Source organism: Triticum aestivum, chromosome 6A, assembly GCF_018294505.1.
Source record: "Triticum aestivum cultivar Chinese Spring chromosome 6A, IWGSC CS RefSeq v2.1, whole genome shotgun sequence".
NCBI lineage: Eukaryota > Viridiplantae > Streptophyta > Magnoliopsida > Poales > Poaceae > Triticum > Triticum aestivum.
Window position 1 is genome coordinate 578007912 of NC_057809.1, and position 16217 is coordinate 578024128.

The following is a 16217-nucleotide window of genomic DNA, read 5'->3' on the forward strand; positions in this document are numbered from 1 at the left end:
ATAAAAAAAAATACTAGTATCAAATAACATAAAAAAATTGCTTGACAAAACGTCAAAAAATTGCCAACTGTTTTTTGTGGAATATAATTCTAATTATTTTTATGTAAGACAAAATTGCTTGCATGTCAAATATTTATTTAGGGTGTGTCTAGGTCTTAGTCGATCGAGACTTAACCAAGACCCAATCAAGTGATTTAGTATATGAAAAGAAAAAGGGAAAACTGAAGAAAAAATGTACGAATCTCAATGCAAGATCAATGTAATATAACGTCGATTGAGACATAACGAAGTCTAAGTCTATTGAGATTTAGCAAAACTGATTTATTTAATGGCACAGTAAAAAGTAGTCACAAAAGACCTACATTCCGGACAAGTGGAGGTAACTTATACGTCCTCGTAACGTGGCAATGCCAACAGTCCTGCGAACGAGCCTACACAATTTTACTATAGTTGACGCCATGCAACTTGATGATATATTTTTTGTGACCGTATGCAACTTGATCATTTTATTTTGAGAACAAACGGCACCCAGAATAGTTTTTCGAGGTATGTGTACGAGCCAGATGGCCGGCCCCAGCGAGGGCTCCAGAGTCCGCGGCCGCAGGCTCGCGGCGTGGTGCGCCCCCGCACCCGGTCGCAACGCATCGATGGCCCAATCATTGCGGCGCCCCCGGCACGCAGGCGCCGAGGCTCGTCCAGCCGGACCGCGCCGCGTGTCGGGTCAACGGCTCCGGCTCGGCCTCCCCAGCTGGCGCGCCCGGGCTTGACTCAGCCCCTGCGCTGACATATTCATGGGTCGATCGCGGGATCAGATTCCGCGGCTAGATCGCAACGCTTTCTTTTTTTCCCGCGAACGGTTCGTGTGGTCTCCAGAGGGCTTCTTCTCCGTATTTGAATTCGCAGCAAATTCCTCCGTTGTGAGCTGGTTCTTTTTTATTGCTTTTCTTCTCTATTAATTTCTTCTCTATTTAATGCAGAATGTCTATCCCCTGCCCTGTCATTTCATTTGGATGGTTCTGTCGTAAATTATGGAAACAAAAAAAAAATCTATGAAGACAAAACAAATAAAACCAGTACTAATTTAACGCAGGAAAACTGAGCTACTTATTGCAACTTTATCTTCATCGTTTTTTTCCGTCTTCTAGTTTAACATATTCTTATTTATTTTTGGCCAGTGCTACAAATCAACCGTCTGATGCAAAGAAATTTTAAGACGCCTTGCTGACTGTATGATTAGTCTGACCACACCGTTGGATTCCTTCCTCTCGCCCCTTCGAATGGTCAACGCACACACTTCTTCCTCCTCACATCACACAACCAGTCCGTCATCTGCTTCGATCTCACATCACCCGAAGCCTTCGACGAGCGCAGCATCGGAGCACGGGTAGCCGCCGGCGACACTTCATTGCAGCGACAGACCGACACGGCAACGCTTCATTGTTGCAAGATGCACCCGTTGCCGCCGGCGATGCTTCATCGTAGCACCTGACGGTCGCCGGCGATGTTCCACTGCAGCGACACACCGGTGCGGCGGCACTGCAGCACTGATGACGGCGCAACGGTGCTCCATCGTAGCACCTGACGGTCACCGGCGATGTTCCACTGCAGCGACACACCGGCGCGGCGGCACTACAAGTGCAACACCCGCCGCCGCCGGCAAAACTTCATTGCAACACACCATCGCACAGGCGGTGCTACATCGCACCATTGGTTGCCCCCGTCGAAAGCTCCATTGCAACACTCGATGATCGTCGGAGAAGCTTTATTGGAGCGCCACCGCCGGTGCGGCGGAACTTCATCACACCGCGGCGGCGAGAGGGTGCTGCAACAAAGGGCGCGACAACGACGGGTGGATTGCAGTCGCTGCTGTCGCCAGCAAATGTTGTTGCTACAAGGCCGATGGTGAGCTGCGTGACGCCAAGTCGCCGACCAGTGCAACTGTTGCGGAGGGATCGAGAAGCTCCTGCATCCACGGCTGCTACGCGGGCGCTTGCCGCAGGGTTGCAGCAGCGACGTGGTGCTGACGCGGGCTCCGGTGGGGGGGGGAGCTAGTGTTGTGGAAGACGGTAGGGAGCAACTGATGCGAAGACAGTGGGGAGCTGGTGCTGCGCTGCTATGGAGGACGGTGAAGAGCTGGTGCTGTGTAGAGAGGTAGGAGACGACCGCCCTTAAAACAGATAAGGCGGGGAACGAGTGGCTCTGGAGGCCTCGGTGCCTGGTCCCCAGCAGAACACGTCCAGCAGAGCGGATGATTTCTTCCAGAATAGTGTTATTGCTATTGTCTTTTGCATTAAAAGCTAAAATTAGTTTTATGATTTAGTCACTTGCGTCATTTTTGTTGTACATTATGAAAGCGAGTTTTTATCGCATTTTCATAAGAATACAACGACAAAATTTTCATACATAGTTTAGGGTTTTTCTTTTATGCGGGAAACCACAACCTGAGTTTTGTACTTCGACTTTGTCGTACATTGTGAATGTGAGGTTTTTGTCATATTTTCAAAAGAATACAACGACAAAATTTTCATACATAGTCTAGGGTTTTTCTTTTACACGGGGAACCACAACCGGAGTTTCGTTCTTCAACTTTGTCGTACATTGTGAAATTAGGTTTTTTGTCGTATTTTCAAAAGAAGGCAACGACAAAATTTTCATACATGGTCTAGGGTTTTCCTTTTATCGGGAAACCACAACCCGAGTTTCGTACTTTGACTTTGTGTACATTATGAAAGTGAGTTTTTGTCGTATTTTCAAAAAAAAAAACGACAAAGCTTTCATACATACTCTAGGGTTTTCCTTTTTACGTGGGAAACCACAACCCGAGCTCCATACTTCGACTTTGTCGTACATTATGAAAGCAAGTTTTTGTCGTATTTTCAAAAGAAGGCAACGACAACATTTCATACATAGTCTAGGGTTTTCCTTTTATGCGGGAAACCACAACCCGAGTTCCGTACTTCGACTTTGTGTACATTGTGAAAGTGAGTTTTTGTCGTATTTTCAAAAGAAGATAACGACAACACTTTCATACATAGTCTAGGGTTTTCCTTTTACGCGGGAAACCACAAGCCGAGTTCCGTACTTCGGCTTTTTCATAGATTATGAAAGTAAGTTTTTATCGTATTTTCAAAAGAAGACAACTGCAAAATTTTCATACACAGTCTAGGGTTTTCCTTCTACACGGGAAATCACAACCCGAGTTCCGTACTTCGACTTTGTCATACATTATGAAAGTGAGTTTTTGTCGTATTTTCAAAAGAAGACAACGACAAAATTTTCAAACATAGTTTAGGTTTTTTTTCTTTTAGGCGGGAAACCACAACCCGAGTCCGTACTTCAACTTTGTTGTTTCCTTTGAATATATCTTATTTTTCCCGAACCGGAGACAACATTAGCCTTCTATTTTCCTTGTGTCTCTTCATTACGCCATCAAATTCCCTAGCTCTTGATTAGACGTAGCATGCTATAAAACTAACGTCGAACATGCTACTTCATAAACCATCTAAGTTGAAAGATTCAACTTCAAATTTTCAGTCTCTCATGTTACTGGACAACTCAAACACGCAAAACTTATAACGCAAAAATGCATTATTCCTTCCCTCAATAGAGCAGCCAAGTTAATAATGTTGTTAGGTGTCTTGCCCAAATAAAACCTACCCATTTTTCCACTGAGACCCACTTTCTCCCATGTATATAGTTTCATTGGTTTACAAATCATTTATTTGTTTGACATAAAATTCCTTGCCCTTTTAGCATTTTTATTATACCTCTCTATTAAGTTGACATATCCTCTATCTATCGGTTAGACGTGACATGCTATAAAATTGTCATCCAGCACACTACTTTTACAAAACCATCTCACACTTGAAAGTTTCAAATCCAACCCTTCTCTCCCTCTCTAGCTCTCTCTTCCACGATAATAGACGGTTTGAACACGCGCAATGCGCAAAATAGAAAGACATCAGTCCCTTCCTCAGCAATCCCTCCGCGTTAATGCGGGGCCTAGGTGTCACGCGGCGAAATAAAACCTATAAACATTATCAGAAGACGCATTTTGATACACGTATAACCTTTTACTTATTCAGGGCCTGACTAGAATTTTATTATCATCCTTCCAAAATAATAATAACAAGAAAAGGGCATTAGGCTATGTATATCACGAATATTCCATCACGGTAGCCTCACACACAACCCGGTGTTACGTCCCGAACGGGGAAACGGAGAAAACAAATTCCCGTAGCGAGCTGTATTCCGCCACACCATCGCCTCCTCCTCCTCCGCCTCCGCCAACTCACGATTTCATCGCTGCCAGCCAACAATCCCTCCCCCGCCCACCAAATCTCCTCCCCCTGCTCCAGAAGCCTCTCCCGGTCCGCGGCTCCGGCTCCGGGCCCTCGGCCGCGCGGGGAGGGCTGCTGCTCTGATTCGCCGGGCGCGCTCCGGCGGGGAATGCTCTACCTCAAGCTGCCGGCCGGGGATTTAGGGTTTGGCGGGAGCGGGCGCGGCGGCGGCCCCGTTGCGCGCGGAGTCGGGGCCTGAGGCGGCGGCCCAGGCGGTTGATCCGGCCGGGCGCACATGGCGGCCGCGGCGCAGGAGGCCGAGCCGGCCTGCCTGCAGAGCTTCGACCTCTATGAGAGCGCATCGGTATGGCCCCCCCTCCTCCCTCACCCGCCTCGCTTCCTGCTACCAGTGCGCTTGCCCACGCCGTGCTTTGCTGCTGCTGCTGCCGTAGCGTGGTTAGGGAGCGATGCGGTCCTCCAGATCGCTTGGTTTGGGCGAGGCCCGAGATTTCCGCGCTTAGTAGAGGCCCTCAGGTTGTTTGGTCTAGTAATTCTAGCTGCTTGGGTTATGGGGAGATTTCTATCTTCCGAGACCAATTCATGCCGTAGCTTTGATGCCAGACTATGGTGCTTGCATGCCCGCGGCTGCTGCAGTTTAGTTAGATTTCTTCTCCCTCTGCGGAGTAATCCGGCATGCTAGTTCCCTTGTGTGGAAAGGGTCCATAATTCTCGAAATGGTTTTTGCAAGATATTTGCAATGTGTGTGAGAGGGGAGTTGGGAGGTCCCTCTACGTCTAAAGGGATTATGGGTTTCTATTTGTGGTTACTCGGGAGAGGAAAAGCATAGAGCTCTTTGTTTGAGAATTGAGATGGTTTTCTAACTACAGGAATTCACGGGCTTGATGTGTTTGAGATGGTTTCGAGGAAGCATCTTCAAACTTTCCTGCCCCTCTTTACTCTGCTGCCGACGAAGACATCGTCCACGTCCTATACTCCCGCACCTCCTATAGTCATGACCTGTGGGCGTGCCCCCTGTGGTCGTCTCGATGCTTGAAGACGGCTGCAAACCTGCAACTTCTATGCTCAGCAGTTGGGCTGTTTTTCCTACGTCCTTCGAAACACATTCATCCTCCTCTTGCTGCGGGTTACCTGAAAAATAATGGACAGCCTGGTTTTCGGATGTGCGTGCCTCCCCCAGTCCCCAGGGTTATAGGCATGATTCTTGAGCGTGCAGAACTCTGGCTCCGCCTCCTCCTGTGTCGGCTTTATGGCGATCCCGTTCTAGTGCGCTGATTTTGAAAAGCGAGAGATTAAGCTTCTCCCACCCCCCTCCCCCATTGGGTACTCCCCACCCCTCCTTCCACGCCTAGCATGGGGTGGTAAAATCCTGCCACCTGTACGTTGTTTCTTTTTTAGATGAAAGGCAACTTTATAGACCCGCCAACCCCCAGGTTTGAATACGTTGTTGTCTTTAATAAGTAATTCAGGTGGGGCCCTCCCCCACCGTTGTTTGTCTTGTCGATATTGTTTCTTTTTGGAGGCGGGTCTTCTCCATACTGTTATAGTTTGATTGTTAGCAGGTAGCAACTCTGTTAGATTGCCAGCATCCAAAATGGTGACAAGCATTTATGATTCTATTCACACGTAAATAGAACTGTAAGGTCCTGCTGGCCGGTGAAACTTCCTAGTTCAACAATTCATAGGATCAATTTGTTTTTCACTGTATTTGTAGCTCAATGCTTGAATAGTTAAGACGTATGAGAAGTTGATCAATTTCCTGGTTCACTATTTCATTCTTCCAACCAAAATTGAGCTGAGTATGTTTTTCCTTTGCTTTGCAGAGATTTTATATTTTTGGAACTAATGCTGACAAAACAGTATGGAGGCTACTCAAAATCGATAGATCGGAAACATCAGAGCTTGACATAGACGAGTGTTCTACTGTATATACACAAGCTGAGTATCTTGAACTGGTGAGTGGTCTTGATGAAGATCACAGGTCAACTGGTGGGGTTAAATTTGTGACAAAGTTTTATGGCATAATTGGTAAGACATTCTCTCGTTGTTTGCAAACCCAGAATAAATTATTTGAATGGATTTTTATTTTACAGTAATCTTTTTCTCCAGGTTTCATTAAGTTCCTTGGGCCATTTTATATGTTAATTATTACCGAACAGAGAAAAATTGGGGAGATATTTGATCATCCAGTGTATCAGGTGACTAAGACTTCAATGATTGAGTTAGCAAATTCTAAATCTCGATCCAGTTTTCTGAATCCCAGGGATGAGAACAGGTTTGTGCATCTCCTTACTACCAGTGCTTGAAAATGTTTTTTTATCACACTGAATTTGTTAGATTGATGGAGCAGAATTATTGTTGATGAAACTATATGAATGAATATTACCAATTTTTTGTCTATTATGAACTTTATTAGTTGATTGTACTCAAACCCCTAAAAAAAGTTGACTGTACTTAACTTTTCATTGAAATATTTTAAGTTTGTATTAGTATTGCACTGTTATTCAAATCTTCATAAGCTTCCACTGTTGTGCGGAGGAATCTTATGCGTCTCAAATGCATCACTATGTAGTGGATCCATGTTACCAACAGTTTCCTTAAATTATCAGGCTCCTTTTGTACTTCCTAGAGACGAACAGCTCACAAAGTACAATATTGATTTTATTTTCAAGAACCGAAACATGAATCCCAATATTCCATTACTAATGTTCATTTCCTAGTAGCAAGCTCACCCTTTCTATAACTCCACAGATACAAGAAGATTTTGAACACACTTGATCTTAGGAAGGACTTCTTTTTCAGTTACTCATACCCTATCATGAGAGGTCTTCAGAAGAATTTAAGGGATCCACAAGAAGGGTGGTCACTATATGAGTCAACATTTGTGTGGAATGAGTTTCTTACTCGACAAATACGCAATTGTCTACAAAGTACTTTGTGGACTGTTGCATTAGTCTATGGTTTTTTTAAGCAGGTATGTGCCAAAGAAAGTTGCCTTTAAATTGCTATATAATGCCCACAGATGTGTATAGTTTTCTAAGATAATTTTTCGTTTTTATGAAATGGAGGCATTAGGAATTAGGAGTAACTTTGACTGGATTTAAATTTTTTCAGCTTACTAATATTTGACAGAAATCTGCTATCCAAACCCCCACTTTCTTTCTTCATTTTCCCCCCTGTTTATAACATAATCACATAGTTCTTCATTTTATCTCTATAATACCAATCTTAATCCAGTCTTTTTTCCTCAGTTTCATATATAACTACGTAACACAATTGCGCAGTGCTGGTCTTAGATTAATAAATTTTGCCTCTGAACGTTCAATTTTTTATGCCATGTTATTAGGACAAATTTGCAATATCTGGGAAGGACATTATGTTCACACTCATTGCTAGGCGCTCAAGGCATTATGCTGGCACCAGGTTTGCCCATTTGAGACATTCGTTAAATATTTCTTTGTTAGTTTGGCATGATGTTTGGATTGAAGTGCTTTAATGGATGTTGTATAGATATTTAAAGAGGGGAGTAAATGAGAAGGGAAGAGTAGCGAATGATGTTGAGACTGAGCAAATTGTGTATGAAGCTGTGCCTATGCCTACAGAAGTAAGTTCTGTTGTGCAGAACAGGGGTTCGATCCCACTATTCTGGTCACAGGATACATCAAAATTGAACATAAAACCTGATATCATATGTAAGCTCCTAAACTTCTCTATGGTGTATGTGGGATCATTAAAACATTTAAAAATAAACATTTCTCATTTTGTCAGTGCATGAGAAGGACAAAAATTATGAAGCTACCAAGCTTCATTTCGAAAATCTTAGGGGAAGATATGGCAACCCTATAATTATCTTCAACTTGATTAAGGTGAGTTGTACCATCTTATTCTGGAGTAGCAACATCTTTGGATACGCTGACACATAAGTGCTAATTTACCCTGTTCTATAATGTAAGACGCGTGAAAGACGGGAATCCATGCTTCGTCGAGAATTTGATAAGGCAATACGGATCATAAATAAATTGTTTTCAGAGGAGAACCAGCTGCGGTTCTTACATTGGGATCTGCATAAAAACTCTCAAGGGTATTTGTTGTTATATTTATCATATTTTATTTCAATATGTCAGTAGCCTCTAGCATGCATTAATGAAGTAATTCTGTTTCAGAGAACCTACAAATGTACTTGATGTTCTTCTGAAAGTGGCATTTCGTGCTCTGACGTTGACTGAGTTCTTCTATTGTCAAGTTGCACCACCTACAGGGTCTGAGACTGCTCCTCACTGGCCTGCTCTATTGTGAGTTGGTCTTTATTACTATTTCCCCAATATGGTTTGTCTGATACATAGTTTGATTTCTATTGTGCTCTTCTGTTTCAAGAAGTGCCAGTGCTCTTCATTATGCATCTAATCTCCTAATTTTGTTTGTTCTTTATAGGCACAGTCACGATCCATATTTTTGTGATGAAAACAGCAACAGTGACATATCCCAAGAAGATATCTCGGGCAGTTCTGACTCCTCTGGCAATGGAACCACGGAAGACAAAGCTGAAACCAGTGAACTGCCCCAACTAAAACCACCAATCTTCCAGAAAGGTGTCTTACGGACAAATTGTATAGATTGCTTGGATCGTACAAATGTTGCACAATATGCCTATGGTTTAGCTGCTCTTGGACATCAGCTGCATGCACTTGGTTGTGTAGAATCCCCAGAACTTGGTTTAGGTGCTCCCGTGGCTCATCATTTGATGCACTTTTATGAGAGGATGGGTGACACACTTGCCGTACAGTATAGCGGGTCGGCTGCTCATAATAAGGTATTTGAAAGAAACCCACTATTTGGTGGTATATTCTTTGCTTGTAATGGTAGGGAGGGGCTCAAGTCCTTTTTAGTTTACAGTTTCAGGTACTCTTTCTTTCAATAGCAAGTACCATCTGGGCATATGAAGACAACTTGGCTCTCTCTGCAGTTGTTTGCATCATATAGTGTCTCCCAAGCTGCCAGAGGAATGAGCAGTTCCACATAATAGCAACTTCTGGGAGAACTATAAAGCCAACTATAAAACTGTTATGTATATGAACTGTAACCAAAAGTTGAATGATCATCATATGTTTTTCCCATGGTTTCTAGATGTGTCGCTGGCCTCTGAACTTTAACAATGACTAATTGATCATGGTACTGAACATAACGCTATACGAGAAGTGGAATACCACAAGATACTAAGATTATACCATTCTGTTTATTACTTTATCGAGATGTCCATAATAATAAAAACATGTTATTTATTTAGTATGGATCTTCATTCAGTTTTACTAGCAAATTATCAATTTTCGAGTGGAAAATGTATTTGTTCTGCTTCTTGTCAACTTATTTTGCATTTTGATTTCATGTTTGGTTGTACAACACTGCTCTAATTTTCTTTGATGTGCTATTTCTTGAAGATCTTCTCTGCGAAGAGAGGACACTTGAAGCTTTTTATACGATCACAAGAGTTCTTCAGGACACTACAACGGCACTACAGCAACGCCTGTATAGATGCTAACAAACAGGCAGCTATAAACTTGTACGTTTTACTGAGAATCCATGTTCAGCATGCAGTAACAAGTTGTTTAACTGAAGTGTCGACTCACGTCAAGTCTGTTCTACTTTTATAGATTTTTGGGGTACTTCCAACCAAAGCAGGGAAGTCCTGCACTCTGGGAGCTAGAATCATCTTCTGAGGAACATAACAATGGATCTTTTGGGCATACAAGGTAAACATGAGACACCTATTTACTGCTTATCCACCTTACACTATCATATACTACCTCTGCCCCATAATGTAAGACGTTTTTGTAGTTCAAAGACGGAGGGAGTAATAACTAGACGATACCCCGCACATCGTTGTGGAACTGGATATATACTCCCCATGTAAACAAATATAAGATGTTTTAGATATTTCAATATGGACTACATACGGACTGAAATGAGTAAACAAATACACTAAAATGCGTGGGGATCACTCTCTTAGGTATATAGGATAATATGTGCAATGCTTCACATGTATGCAATCCAAAAAATTGTTGTATAAAACTATAAATGTAAATTTTCTGTGTGATGGACAATCCCTACACGAGTCCGCCTTTCACATCTGGAGTAATTTGACATACTCCATCCAATAAGAAAATGTTACAAATTAAGCACAGCCTGGAATTTCTTTTATGGGAAATCATATATTCGAACTAGCGCAAGGCACTCCAGTCTTAAAAAACTAAATACCAGGACTGTATCATATGATACTAAAACACAATTGTGTGTTGTACAATAGCATAACACTGCCAGGAATGCTAGATTTTTAGCCCAGAAAAGGATGCACTTAATATGTAATGCACCATACAGCATCAACAAAATAATGGTGACACTGAATTATGTGCACATTTTCAATTTTTCAATGGTGCAAAGGAACACTAAGATTCTGTTTACACTAATGAGCACCATGAGGATCTTTTAGCCAATTTACTATGGGTAGCTTTCCCAGTTGTTACAATTGAAGATCGTCCAAGTTTTAGTTTGTATGAAACATGTGTTATGTAAATCAGCAAAGACCTTGTCATTGACTATTTGTTTGATGTCACAGTGACAGTATCAAAAGAGTGAATTCAGATGGCAGCATCCTTTCTGTAAGCAACACATCTATATCTGGCTGTAGTGGGTGCCATAATGAATTGTTGACTGCAGCGCAACCTGATGTCAGTACTGAGTTGCAATCTTCAAAAATGGAGTCTGATTTGGTGTATGTAAATGAGATTACATCACCCATTGAAAGTAAAATGTCAAATTCAAGGTCAGTTTGTGTTAATTCAGGCTTTATACATTTGGTTTTATTTTTGGTTGCTTGTACGATAGTTCACTAGAAAGTAAAACTGTGTTGTTCCAAATAACTGCAGGTTCATCCTTTATGTTTGACAACTTTATTCGTCTCTAAAACCTACTGCAGATACACCCCCACACTGTCTCATGATCATATACATGATGTCCCAAGCAGTCAACTTGACCCTTGCAATTCGGGTGATTCAAACTTCCTGGATCTTGAATGGCTTTCAAATTCAGGCAATTCAAGTGATGAAAGGTCATATTTTGCGTTGTGTTTATATTTTGTAATTGTCTCTCCCATGTATGCTTAACATCGACCCTTTAACTTGACTAATATCCGAGTAATAACATTAAATTGTGCTCATTTGCTGCATGTACTTTTCTGTTTGTGAACATAAAGGGAACACACAAATGAAATTGAAGGAATCATTGATCCATTGTACTACGATCATTTTCTTCTTGCTCTGGCAATCACATGACCATCATTGCACTATTAGATACAATAGTAACACATCAGTATGAAGTCCTGCTCTGGCAATGACATAACCATCTAGTATTATTGAACAAAATGATCGAGGTACCATTTGGTCAAATCATATCTACAACGAAGCAAATTAGAAACATTTTTGTTAGCTTTTGTTGTTCATCCAATTTCTTCCAGCCCGCTCATTGCTTTACTGCTCTAAAGATACCGACAAGACAATATTCTTCTCACCGTATCCTGTTAAACCGTGCTTGAACAGGTCGCTTGCAGTTAGCACACCGGATGCTCACCTTTCAACCGAGAATGTCATTAGTGACATAATTCCTGAGACTATGGTCAGCATAAATTCCCTCCCTCGGATCTCCACACTCAGATTTGCATTTTGTTCTTGTTTTTTGCTTCCTGAAATGTGTTGGAAGTTTGTTTTAGATTAATTTGGAAAGTACTAGTGTGTTGATTTACAATGCCAGGCTACACAGATATGCGTCATTGACATTGTATTTGTGTCTATGAATAAAACCAATCACCTTATCCAAATCTTTTCAGGAAAACCAAGTCGCGGGGGTCCAGGCTCAGAAGCTACCCGAGCAATTCGTGCAGTGGGTTAACAACGGCAACAGCTTTTGGTTTTGAGACCACTCTGGTGCCGTGCCATGCATGCCTGGTTGCTTGGAAGGCCAAGCATCTCTTTTCCAAACAGTCGCCAGAGCGCTTTGATTTAGCAGATTAGGAGGTGGGAAGTGATGGTGGTTCAGTACTTCAGTCGGTTGCCGTGTCATACCATCCCGGATTTTGCCCATTCCACCTGAAGGGCAATGTGCTTAAAAGTGACAAGTTGTCGCCTATCATCCCCGGACTCCTTTAGTGAAGCATACAGTTTTGTTTATTTGTTCTATGTTTGTACTTAGAGGAGAGTAGATAGAGTTTTTTTTCATTTTGAATAGAAAATAGATATAGGGTATGATAATGTGCTTTTCTTTTAAAACTGTGTATTGTCCATGGGAGTATAAATATTCATGTGTAAATATATAATATGCGAGAAGTGCATGCCTGGTTGAGGTGGATCAGAAAGATCTTTTTTTTTCTTTGGTTGAGATCTTGTCTTGAATGGGATGCAAGGAATGAAGGAATACTCTTTTTTTTTTGCATCTAGGCCCTGTTTAGTTGCAAACTATTTTTGTAGTACTGTTTGATACCAAAGTTTCTAGAAAAGTTGTACTTATTTTTTCTGCATTTAAAGTCTTGCTCATGTGAACTAAAGAAATACTATAAAAGTGTAACGTACTCCCTCTGCAAAGAAATATAAGAGCATTTATATCACTAAAGTAATGATCTAAATGTCTTATATTTATATCACTAAAATAGTGATCTAAATGTCTTATATTTCTTTACAAAGGAAGTACTCCGTGACTCGCAATAGCTTCTCTGACAGCAACAAATGCTGAGTTCTAACTCAGCCAAAACGCACACACACATGCTGATTTCTGAATGAGCATTTACTATCACATTGTATTCCCTCCGTCCGAAAATACTTGTCATCAAAATGAATAAAAGGGAATGTATCTAGACGTATTTTAGTTCTAGATACATCTTTTTTTATCCATTTTGATGACAAGTATTTTCGGACGAAGGGAGTACATCTAGAATATGCGTCGTGGTGAGGCTATAAGAATGAGCTTCATTTGTAGCACCGAGAGTAAAGATCACCGATGAAAACCATCGCTTATACATGCATGTCTTCGATCTTCACAACCGATCTTCGACAAGGCATTCAGTAGTCAGAGTAGGGGTCATTCCCCACAATGCCAGAAATGACGGGCCTCCCTCCGTCCCAAAATATAAGAACGTTTTTAACATTAACATAGTGTCAAAAACGTTCTTATATTCTGGACAGAGGGAGTACTTAGGTTAGCTCTTGCTACTCCTAATTTCTAGCCAGATTTATTACTAGACTGTTTAAACCCTTAACTGTTAATGTGATCAACAAAATTATTGACTGGCTTTTCAATTAAACCTACATATATACCACACGTTTCGAGGATAAAGACGTCTTTTAAAGAAGTATTCGTATTCATAGAAGACCTTTTGTCCACCCGCAAAAAGAAAAAAATAGAAGACCTTTTGTCCACAGTAATATCCTGCATATTACAGATACTGAAACAGCTGTGGAGATTTGGAGTACAAAGGTTGATCCCCACTAAGAGGATTAAACGATAATTACCATAATTAAGAATTATTTTTCTACTAGGCATATAGTGTTCCTTGACTTTCACAGTGGCTTTCCAAACAGGGGAATCAAAGAACTTCTCTTTAACAGTGGCAACAATATCACGTTTAAAGTTCCTGGTTACCTCCTCTGTTCCTGCCGGTCTCGCTTCGTTTGCCATGGTGAGATGGCGATGGGGACTGCACGGCCGTGGTGGCGCATGTTGGTGGGCAGCGTGTTTGATGGCGCGCGATGGATCGTCTGGGGCCATGGGTGGTTGGTGGTCAGGAGAAATCCTTGTCGGCTTGTCCGGCACCGACGCGGTGACGCCTGTGGGCGCCCCCATGCCTTCCTAAAGGGCGTCGGGTTTACCCCTTCCCCCGCACCCCTCTGTGTACCGGGGGAAACCCAAGGACTTGTCCGGGCAGCAGCGTGGTTGGCGTCGCGATGCTTCTTGAAGGTGTTGCTTGATATGCGGCGGTCCGAAGCGCTTGGAGTGTGGTGGAATTCTCCGGTGGGCGCAGCGGTTGCGGGTCTCCTTCGTTTTCGTTGACCCGTCGCTGTTCGCATTGTTTCTTTTTCTGTTTTCTCTTTCGTTTCTTTTGGGTGTGACTGTGTTGCTTCCGCCCCAGCACCTATCGTTGACTGTATCGGTGATGGTTGCTTTGTAATACAAAGCGGGGGAAAACCCCTTTTCACAACATCTTGACAAAGTCCCTCTTGGGTGTCAAGTTTCTATCACCACTTCACAAGCAAGCTAATGTTTTGCTTGCGGAGGTCTTTCACCCCAAGTCCACCTTTACATTTAGATATACAAACTCGAGACCATTTAACGAGATAGTATCTCTCTTTTTCCCACTTCCCCCGTGCCAAAAGAAATGTGGCGTCTATAATTGTCAAGCCTTTTAGTAAAGGTCTTAGACAACAAGAACATGGACATATAGTAATACACAATACTAGACAAAGAGGAGTTGAGTAAAGTCAGCCTTGCCCCAGAAGAGGCTGCATTACCAAAGACTCACATCTCTTAGGAATTTAGTATGCACAAAATCCCAGTCCAAGTTGTGGAGAGTGTAATAAATAACATGGGGAAGAGGTGTGTTCCTTAGATGTTGTCTAAAAACAATTTACTTAAGTTCTCTTTAGTACCGCATATGCAGCTATGTAGAAGGATTGCGGTAAGGCTATAAGTATGCCATGGTGGCCTGCCTCCGCACCTCATCGTTTGGAGTACCACAAAGCTTGACGTATCTTTTGTTCTTATCCACAATGAGTAGAAATACAGATACATTATATGATGCAATCATCCCTTTAGGACTTGGTAGTGGTATGGCACATAATCTGGACTTTTTTGTTGCGATAGAAAACCCTCATAGCACAATCTAGAATTGGGAGGCCTCTAGAATACCTTGGAAACTATGATTATGTGTGCGAGTTACTAGTTTTGTCAAAACATAAGCTGGCACACTCAAATTCGGACAAACTTTCTATGGAAACTAGCCTTCAATGTGAAGATATTCCAAAGGGAAATTATCAAAGTAACGAACGCGAATCATATGAGCATGATGAAAGCTAGCTTGACGATAATTCCCATGTGTCCTCGGGAGCGCTTTCCTTTATATAAGAGTTTGTCCAGACTTGTCCTTTGCTACAAAAATGATTGGGCCACCTTGCTGCACCTTGTTTACTTTTGTTACTTGTTACTCGTTACAAATTACCTTATCACAAAACTATCTGTTACCGATAATTTCAGTGCTTGCAGAGAATACCTTACTGAAAACTGCTTGTCATTTCCTTCTGCTCCTCGTTGGGTTCGACACTCTTACTTATCGAAAGGACTACGATAGATCCCCTATACTTGTGGGTCATCAAGACTTTTTTCTGGCGCCATTGCCGGGGAGTGAAGCGCCTTTGGTAAGTGGAATTTGGTAAGGAAAAATTTATATAGTGTGCTGAAATTTACTGTCACTTGTTACTATGGAAAATAATCCTTTGAGGGGCTTGTTCGGGGTATCTTCACCCCGACCAGTAGAGCAAAGAGTTGCTCCTCAACCTACTGAACCTACTGAAAATGTTTACTTTGAAATTCCTTCGGGTATGATAGAGAAACTGCTAGCTAATCATTTTACAGGAGATGGAACATTACATCCCGTTATGCACCTAATCTATGTGGATGAAGTTTGTGGATTATTTAAGCTTGCAGGTATGCCCGAGGATGTTATCAAGAAGAAGGTCTTCCCTTTATCTTTGAAGGGAAATGCATTGACATGGTTTAGGCTATGTGATGATATTGGATCATGGAACTACAATCGATTGAAATTGGAATTTCATCAGAAGTTTTATCCTATGCATCTGGTTCATCGTGATCGTAATTATATATATA

At 42.0% G+C, this 16217-nt stretch overlaps 1 protein-coding gene across 3 annotated transcripts; it reads left to right on the forward strand.

Moving 5' to 3' along the window:
• Window positions 1-4229: 4229 nt before the first annotated feature.
• Window positions 4230-12722, forward strand: LOC123128654 (phosphoinositide phosphatase SAC2). Of its 3 annotated transcripts, none has more exons than XM_044548724.1 (16): window positions 4230-4644; window positions 6122-6326; window positions 6408-6573; window positions 7050-7272; window positions 7645-7721; window positions 7809-7990; window positions 8067-8164; window positions 8252-8379; window positions 8462-8557; window positions 8730-9108; window positions 9734-9855; window positions 9947-10045; window positions 10909-11115; window positions 11269-11400; window positions 11888-11963; window positions 12175-12722. In XM_044548724.1, the coding sequence occupies exons 1-16, from the start codon at window positions 4576-4578 to the stop codon at window positions 12259-12261; spliced, it is 2346 nt and encodes a 781-aa protein (XP_044404659.1). In that variant the 5' UTR covers window positions 4230-4575; the 3' UTR covers window positions 12262-12722. The 3 variants fall into 3 exon arrangements, 2 of the variants coding, with proteins under 2 accessions (XP_044404659.1, XP_044404658.1); XM_044548723.1 differs by having other exon boundaries at window positions 4234-4644; window positions 8462-8590; XR_006463346.1 differs by lacking the exon at window positions 12175-12722 and having other exon boundaries at window positions 4234-4644; window positions 8462-8590; window positions 11219-11400; window positions 11888-11964.
• Window positions 12723-16217: the final 3495 nt, after the last annotated feature.